The sequence below is a fragment of the Chrysochloris asiatica genome, unplaced genomic scaffold (genome assembly GCF_000296735.1).
Source record: "Chrysochloris asiatica unplaced genomic scaffold, ChrAsi1.0 scaffold00092, whole genome shotgun sequence".
In the NCBI taxonomy this organism is placed as follows: Eukaryota; Metazoa; Chordata; class Mammalia; order Afrosoricida; family Chrysochloridae; genus Chrysochloris; species Chrysochloris asiatica.
In genome coordinates, this window is record NW_006408610.1 from 4,914,247 (window position 1) to 4,923,777 (window position 9,531).

The window sequence follows — 9,531 nt, forward strand, 5'->3', positions numbered from 1 at the left end:
TCTGCAGGAGAAAGAGGAGGCTTTCTGCTCCTGTAAAGATTCACAGCCTCGGAAACCCTGTTCAGGGTCACTATGGGTCGGAACTGACTCGACGGCACTTAACAACAACAACAACATATCTGAATTGAATTCTAGGTGATATTGTCATGAATGGTAATCTCAGGTTGTTGTCTGCTGTTGTTGTTTCTCAGTCCACAGTACAGCCTTTAGTAATTTTTGTAAAGTTGGTCTGGCCATCATAAATTCCTTTAATTTCTGCTTATCTGTGAATGTCCAAATTTTACTGTCATATTTGAGAGACAGCTTTGCTGGGTATATGATTATTGGTTGGCAATTTTTTTCCCTTCAGAGTTTTGTTTCTTGACTACATGGCTTCTGCTGAGAAATCAGAGCTAATCATTTTGGGTCTCCTTTGCAGGTAATGTTTCGCTTTTCCCTAATGGCTCTCAGGATTCTTTCCTTATCTTTTGTTTGGGAAAGTTTGATTATGACATGTCTTGGTGATTTTCTTTTGGGATCTATCCTGTTTGGGGTTTGTTCAGTTTCTTGTATACTTATCTTCTCACCTTTCATGATGTTTGGGAAGTTTTCTTCCAACAACTCTTTGACAACTTTCTCTGTGATTTTCCTGTTCTGGAATTCTGATCACCTGTAAGTTGCTCCTCTTAATAGTGTCTCACATAACTCTTAAGCTTTCTTCATACTTTTCCATTATATTTTCTGATCAATCTTCTAGCATATATTGAAAGATTTATCTTCAAGCTCACTAATCGGGCTTCCATTGTTTCAAATCTTCTCCTTTGTCCTTTCAATGTATTGTCTATTTCTGAAATCTTAGTACTAATCTCCTGGATTTCTAATAGCAGGTTTTGTATTGTTTTAAAGTTTATATTTATTGTTTGTCCTTGGAGTGTTTTCCTGAATTATTTAAATTTTTTTCTGTGTTCTACTTGATTTCCTCAATCTTTCTGTCGATCACTTGAAGGTACCTAAGTATCACTCTTTTTAATTCTTTCTCAGATAGTTCTATTACCTTTTCTTCTTCAGAAACGTTTTCTGGCTCTGCATCTTCGTCATCTGTTTGAGCCATTCTCTCTTGTTTCTTCATGTGAGCTAAAATTGTCTGTTGTCTCCAGGGCACTGTGGTATTTGTATCTAATTGATAATTGCATGTTACTGTGTTCTTAGGCTCTCATAAACTGTCTCCTGTAGTGTAGTTAGAGAATAGAAGCGTACACACCATTCTCATTTGCCATTCATGCCCCTCAGTTTAGGGTGTTTTTGGCTATTGTTGGTTGCTGTTGATCATTGATAAGATGGTATAGGAGCTAGTATTAGCTCTTGCCTAGTGGGTAGAGTTGCAGAGGGTACTACTGTGGCTGGGTAACCTGGGCACAGTTGCTGTTTCCTGTCAGGTGGGAAAGAGAAAACCCCTCACATGTAGACAAGAAACCAAAACAATAAGCAAACAAGGAACCAACAGTGAAAAGAGAATAAATAAAAACAAGCAACAACCAAAATAAAAAAATATATAAAATACAAAATAAGAACACGGAAATTGAGCTATAGAAGAAAAGAGAGGGAATAAAAGGAAGAAATTTAAAATATATATATTTTTAGAAAAACCAGGGAGAGGAAAGATGAAAACAGAGAAGTAGTAAAGAAAGATCAAGTCAGGGGGAAAAGAAGAGGGGAAATGAGAAACAGAAGAAATGAAGGAAAACCAAAAGTAAAGACAGAAAGGATAAAATTCAGGAAGAGAAGAAGGAGAAGAACGAATAAACAAACAAAACCAATGAAACAACAAAAGGAAAAAATGAAACCCAAAACCAAAAAAGTCACGCAGCTGTTGAACCTGGAGAGGAGGCTACTCTGGGGGCTCCTGCAAGGCAAGAAGCTCATAAGGTAGGTGTGGGCAGGGTGTGACAGCAGAGTTCCTGGCCTTAGATGGGAGTTCCTACTGGCCTCAGCGTTATCTAGTTTTGGGCACTGAATCCGGAAGTAGTTTATGGTGGCCCTTGATGGAGCTGGTTTCAGTGTCTGTTAGGACCACAGGGCAGCTGGAAGCAGAGGGACAGGTCAAATGCTGGTCTGGTGTCTCTAAGTGTTCTGGCGGTCTACAGTTGCTCTTGCTTGAATCCAGGCATCACAGCAGCACACCAAAGTGGCACAGCTAGCCCTCCACCCCACACTAGCATGACTACCAGCCACATGGCTATGAACTCCAGGGAGCTGGCTCTGCACTGGGAATGGATGTGGGTGGGAGCCGGTCACACTTCTGGTTACTAGGGGAATATGGAGGAAAAGAAGGCATCGCACCTTCCTCATTGCCTGTGTGAATCTGCTCTGCCAGGTCTTCTGTTGCCAAAGCTGCTCATAAAATGGTAGCACTGCCTCGGGTCAACTGTTTACCAGTCTACCTCTCTTGCCATCCTGCTCAGCTTCTCCTCCCAGCAACCACTCAATTCACTTCTCTACCCTTTCCTAAGGGTTCCAGAATTTTCATCTATGTCTGTTTCATTTGGCCTCCTATATCTCTGTTAATAGAGGGTCTGCATAGTGTGTCTGCCTAGTCTGCCATCTTGCCAAAAGTCAAAGTCTGAGCAAAGAGCCTTATGGTGCAGGCTGCAGAGCAGACGCTGTAAGGACAGCATCACAACTTTGAAATGAGGTACCTGGGAAACAGCCTTGGAGGCGAACTAAGGAGACACTGGTAGTGTTGTTAAGCACCGTCCAGTCAGTTCCAATTCACAGCAACCCTGTAAAAGGTTTCCAAGGAGCAGCTGGTAGGTTTAAACTGCCAATCTTGTGGTTAGCAGTATAGTACTTATCCTATAGCACCACAGTTATCCTACAGCACCAATCCAGCCTTGCAGTTATTAGTCCTGTGCATATCCTACAATGCCACACAGGACTCCAAGGAGATGGTTGCTGTTGTTGTTGTTGTTGTTGTTAAGTTCTGCTGAGTAGGTTCCAATTCATAGCAACCCTGTATAGGGTTTCTGAGGAGTACCTCGTGAGTTTGAACTGCCAACTTTGTGGTTTGCAGTCCAGTGCTTATCCTACAGCGCCACACCAGGAGTCCGGAACTCCATTAGAGGATTCAAATCCAGTTAATTCTTTCTACTGGTGGTAGTTTCATCATTCTACTATTAGGATACTGCATGCCATGCTTTATTCTACTGTAGAAAATGTGAGGGGAATTACAGAAAAGGGACTTAGCCAGAGAAGAATTTCACTATATTTTTTTATTTGAAATCAAAAGACAATAACTGCAATCAAGTCAATTATGACTCTCAGTGATCCTACAGAACAGAATAGAAATGTTCCATGGGGTTCCTGAGGTGGTAAATAGTTGCCAGAGCAGACAGCCTCATCTTTCTCCCACAGAGTAGCTGGTGGGTTTTAATCGGCAACCTTAATCCTCTGTGACAGACAAAATCAGGATACAATTCCTCAGTAAGTTACTTGGGGTGAGAAGTAGTGAGGTTTCAGTTTATTTCCTTGAACCTTTGGACTGGGAATCATATGTCTACTATGAAACCAACCAGTTGTAGAGCCGACTCTCACCATGCTGACCCCATGTGTGTCAGAGTACAACTATGGCTCATACGATTTTTCAATGACTCAGTTTTTAGAAGTAGATCACTAGGACTTTTTCCCAAGATGCCTCTGAGTAGGACCAAAATGCCAGCCTTTGGGTGCGCAGCCCCAATGTTAACAGTTTGCACCACCCAGGAAATCCCTGTGAAGATCTGGGCTTCTTTTTGTTTCAGAAACTCAGAAAATATGTCACTAACTGAGAGAAGACCAGGTCATTAAAAAAAAAAAAAATTTTAATCATATTCACTGAAATAAAAGAAGCACATGTTCTAAGTGGACAAAACTTAATCTAGTCATGTCAGTCCAGAGAGAAACAGAAACACAGTGCTTGTTACCCACACAACTGAAGTTACATTCAATTGTGTGAGAGGAGTGAAAATTTGTCATAAAATACTTCTTCCAACTGTCAGCTGAAACAGTGGTGCTTGTCATATAATACTTGATAACTAAAAGGTACCCAAGGCAAGTGCCAAAGAAACACTCTTGCCAGATTTGGGCAAAAAAGACTGTTGTGTGTTGTTGCTATTAAGTGCCATGGAGTTGTGTCTGACTCACAGAGACCCTGTATAGGGCTTCTGAAGAAAGGTTGGTGCGCTTGAACTGCCAACCTTGCAGTTCAAACTGATCTTGCAGTCCAGGTATTAACCTGCAGCACCACATCAGGATTCCAAATAAGACTGCTGGTCAATATTACAGCATATCAGCAGATTAAAAGAGAGATAAAACCATGATCTTCATAGGTTTCAAAAAGCATCTGATAAAATTTAATATGCAATCCTGCTAAAATTAGTAACAAAAGTAATGCCTTCCACGGTCAAGAATATCTAATTAACAGGCATGTACTTAATATCTAAACACATATTAGCATTCAAGCTGGGAAGATGTCAAGGATGCCACTGTTGTTAAGTTCCATCAAGTTGGTTCCAACTCATAGTGACCCTGTGTTTAGAGTTTTTGAAGAGCTGCTGATGGATTTGAACAGCCAACCTTGACATGAGAAGCACAGTGCTTATCCTACAGCATCACACTAGTACTCTAGTTCTGAGCAAGTGATAAGCATAAATGACATTTTCAGAGATCTGAGAAACTGTAATGTGACACGAAAATACCTGGGATTCCCATTGGTGCAAAGTTTTAATACTACCTAGATTCACAATTTGAAACAATAAATTTCAGTTAGAGATCAGTGAAAATCCATGCAAATTCACAGACCTTTGAATGCCTTGGAAACTGATTGGGGACTTTCTTGGGGGTGGGGGGCGGTTAAGAATGCCTCCATTAGATGCTCTTGAAGACCTCTGCTAAGTCTTAACGAGTCTTTCTGAGTCCATTAAAAATTAGCATTTTTCACCTGAGCTTCAATAGGATCTACTCAGTGAATACGAACAGATTGGGTTTTATCATTATTTCTGAAAGAAAAGAATCCAGGTGATTAGTCTGCATGTTTCTTTCATGAGGAGCATTCTTTACATTTACTACAGCTAGAAAGTAAATAAAAAGGGAATTCTATTTTTTAATACTAAAGAGGGGAAAAAATGAAAAGACTTATTTAGTGAACCATTCCAAACTACACACCTTTTTTAACATTCAAAGAGCAAAAGAGACCATGATGCACTCCCTTCCTCCCAATTTGTGTTTGAGGGAGAGAGAATCAGGCAGGTACTGACAAACCAATCAAAGGCCTGGCTCTACAGCAATGGCATCTTGCTAACTAGTTTCTGCCTCTCCACATTCCGTTGTTCTTGTTTAAATGCCACAAAATTGGTTCTGACTCATAGTGACCCTGTATAGGGTTTCCAAGAAGTATCTGGTGGATTTGAACCACCGACCCTGTGGTCCAGTGCTTTATCCTACAGTGCCACATCAAGACTCCTACCTGTCATAAAACTTGTTTTGCTTATAACCAATGTGAACCTTTCTTAAACTTGTGTATCCTCCCCCAGCCACATTTTACCTACATAGAGAAGTTTCCCACCACATGCACACACAGAAGATGAAAAGGTATGGATGCATGGTTACAATAGTTGGCCACACAGTAGCTTGCCTTTATTGTTGTTCCAAACAACAGACAATCCATGCGTCTTACGATCTTCAGCCAGTTCTTGCTGCTGATGAGTGAAAACCCTTCCTGAAACAAAATAATTAGGCAAAATTAGCAATACAAGCAAAAAGGAATGAGAAGAATAGCTTCTGTGCAGCTGCTTCCTATTAGAAAGCTGTGTGTTTATTCTGTAACTTAGGCACAGTAGAAATGACTCAACATCACCAATTGTTAAGCATGACCCTTGGAATAACTCCCCATGTCTTCGTGTCCTTCTTACATGGTCAGCATTATTCGTCTCAACTTATTTCTGCTTTTATCATTTCATATTGACAAATCAATAAAATATTAAAGTGAGTAAATGCCCCTAGTTATATTTTCTATAAAATTTCTTTCTTGAACTGTAGGAACTGTCAAATGTAACTTGTTATCTCTGGTAGCCATTGTACTAATTTATTACCTTATCAGATACACCCTGACCAATACACAGTGAAATTTCTCTTTCTGAGAATCATTTTCAGCTTCCCATGCAGGAGTAATTTTTGAATATTAGGTTCTTCATTTCAGTCAGAAAACAAACTAACAAATAAACCAAAAAGGCAAAGAGGGCAGCAGAGGGCACACAAGTCTCAAAAGAAGGACAAGAGTTGGTTCTTTAAAGTAGATATATGAACTTCCTCTCAGCTTATTGATCAAGTACACAGAATGGACTACCTAATGATTATAGCAGCTCTTAAACTCCAATTATGTTGTCTGTAGAGTCCCTCAGTTAAGTAACCCATTAATCTAGAATGTGTCTACCATACAGCAAAATGAATCCAGGGAACTGATAAACTGACAGTGTGCAAAAACTGCATGCAAATGGTCTTTCTCCTTTGCCTACTTTGTTACCCTATGTAAAGTTAGTCCTCAGCACCAGTGGAGAACTCCTGGAGCATTCAAGAGATCGCCAACTCTTAGAAACGAAGAAAAGGCTAACCCTCATACATTCAAGCGTTCACAGAATGTCTTTCTAAATCTGAATATAATCAGTGCTGTTGTTTCCATAGAGGAAATGAGGGAGAAAGAGTGTGGGTGAATTTCTTGACATTTTCATTCAAATAATAATTCTAAAATGTGGATTATATGAGTTTTTATCAACACTAAGTTTTCTTTACTTTTTTTGAGCAGAAAAAGCTAGCCAAACCATTTGTGATATCTTCTTAGAAGTCTCCCAGAATTAGCAAAAGGAAATTTGTTCACTATTAATATAAAGCAAGTAGATACTGGAGTTTAAAATGGCAATATGTGGAAAACTAGCACACTTTCATACAAGGGAACTTCAAAAAGTTCATAAAACTGGAATGAAAAGATAATGGAATTTTCCCATGAACTTTTTGAAGTAAAGGGCTGCTGGGAATACAAACTGGTACAAATGCTCTGGGGACTATCTGGCAATAACAAAATTACAAATGCATTTACTCTGAACAGAAACCCTAGTTCTAGGAATTCATTTTACAGATGCACTTGCATATATATGAAGTAATGCATGTACAAGGTTGTTGTTGTTAAGTGCCGTCGAGTCGGTTCCGACCCATAGCGACCCTGTACAGGGTTTCCGAGGGTGTAAATCTTTATGGGAGTAGAAAGTCTCATCTTTCTCCCGCGGAGTGGCTGGTAGTTTTGAACTGCTGACCTTAAGGTTCGCAGCCCAATTCGTAACCACTACGCTACCAGAGCTCCTATGTACAAGGTTAAGCACTATTATTACATTTAAAGACAGTCAGTATAAGACTGAAAACAACTCAAGCGTGGAGCAACAGCAGACTGGCTAAACGAATCATGGAACTCTATACAATGAACAAGGAGCCCTAGTGTCGCAGTGGTTAACTGCTCAGTTGCTAACCAAAAGGTCTGAGGTTTATCTACCAATTGCTCCAGAAGAGAAGGATGTGACTGTCTGCTTCCATACAGATGACAACCTCGGAAAGCTCTAGGGCAGTTCTACTGGTCCTAAGGAGGCACTGTGAGTTGGCATCAAATCAATGACATTGGGTTTTTGTTTTGTTTTGTTTTTTTCTGTTTATACAATGGAATGTTTCTTGGTAACACAAATGGTTAATGTGCTTAGCTACTTACTGAAAGGTTGGAGATGCAAGTCCATCCAGACGTGCCTTGGAAGAATGGCCTGGCAATATACTTTGAAACACTAGCCATCGAAAACTCTATGGGACACAATTTCACTCTAACACTCATGGGGTTTATCATGAGTTAGAACTGACTTAACAGCAACTAGTAAAACTGTTGTACAATGGAATACCTTATGGTTGAACAAATAATGCTATTAATGCTGCCCAACAAAAATATAATACAAGCCACCTGTGCCACATTTTATAAAACAAAAAGAAATTAAGATGAATATTTATTTGACCTAATGTTGTTGTTGCTAAGTGCCATCAAGTTGGTTCCGCCTCACAGAGACCCTGTGTAGGGCTTCCAAGGAGTGGAAGGTGAGCTTGAACCTCCGGCCTAATACAAAGGGGGAAATTCCATTATCTTTCCTGTCCAGTTTCCATGAACTTTTGAAGTCCCCTTGTATATCAAAATATCATTTCAAAGTGTACATAATGTAAATATTATTAGGGAGTTATTTTACATTCTTTTTTTGAAACAAGGCTTTGAAATCCACTGGGTATTTTACATATACAGCCCATTGCAATTCAGTCCTATCAAAAGAATAAAGTGGAATGTAATGGAAAAATATTTTATACTGCCTCCATTTTAAAATCTAAATTAAATGAAATTTTTTTTCACCAAAATAAACTCATACTAACTTCAGCCCTGATGTGATGCTTAGGATAAGCACTGGACTGCTAACCACAAGGTCAGCAGTTCCAACCCACCAGTTTGCTCTTGGAAACCCTATACAGGGTCGCTATGAATCAGAGCGGACTTGATGACAATTAACAACACCTGTTATGCTTTCTCATCCCACTCTACTTTTTTCACATTTATCACAGTTTAGATGTGTGTACTGATTATTTACTTAATGTCTATTTTTCTATTAGACTATAAGCTTATAAAGTTAAAGCTGTAAGAGTTTTGCTCACACTGTATATATAACACTTATTGTAGTGTTTGACACTAGAAGGTGAAGCAGTAAGTTTTATTGAGTAAATGAATGCCTGTATAAAACCCTTTTAAATTAATTAACAGAATATTTCATTCCAGTATTATTTTGGCAGGAGCAACAAGGCCAACAAATTTATTAGCTGTCCACAGACATAGAATGGCTTATTTTTACTTGCCGATACTAGTCTTATTCAGAATTGAAAAATATTTCTCTTTCATTCTAATATGTTGGAATTTAATAAAGAAATCTGTGTACCCACTTGTCTGTACAGTCTGTTGTACTGTGGTGGCTTGTGAGTTGCTGTGATTCTGAAAGCTATGCCACCAGTATTTTAAATACCAGCAGGGTCACCAATAGTGGAGAGGTTTCAGATGAGCTTCCAGACAAAGACAGACTACGAAGAAAGAGTGACGAACTCCTTTCGAAATATTTAGTCACTGAAAACCTTATGAATAGCAGAGAAACACTACCAGAAAATGAGTCCCTCAGGCTGGAAGGCACTAAAACTGTGACTGGGGAAGAGCTGCCTCCTTAAAGTAGAGTTGACCGTGATGACGCGAATGGTGTAAAGCCCGTGGGAGAAAAGCCTGCAGGACCTTCATTTGCTGATGGGGCACAACTCAAAATGAAGAGAGACAGCTGTAAGCATCTATTGAAAATTGGAACACGGAATGTACGAAGTATGAATCTGGGAAAACTGGAAATTGTCAAAAATGAAATGGAACGCATAAACATCGATATCTTAGGCATTAGTGAGCTGAAATGGACTGGTATT

At 39.4% G+C, this 9,531-nt stretch overlaps 1 protein-coding gene across 1 annotated transcript in view; it reads right to left on the minus strand.

Moving 5' to 3' along the window:
- Positions 1-9,531, minus strand: part of LOC102834847 (chromosome unknown open reading frame, human C15orf60) — a 154,806-nt gene that overhangs the window by 30,346 nt on the left and 114,929 nt on the right. The window contains exon 3 of the mRNA XM_006866508.1: positions 5,648-5,731. Coding sequence (XP_006866570.1) covers positions 5,648-5,731 — 84 coding nt within the window. The remainder of the gene's footprint in view (positions 1-5,647; positions 5,732-9,531) is intronic.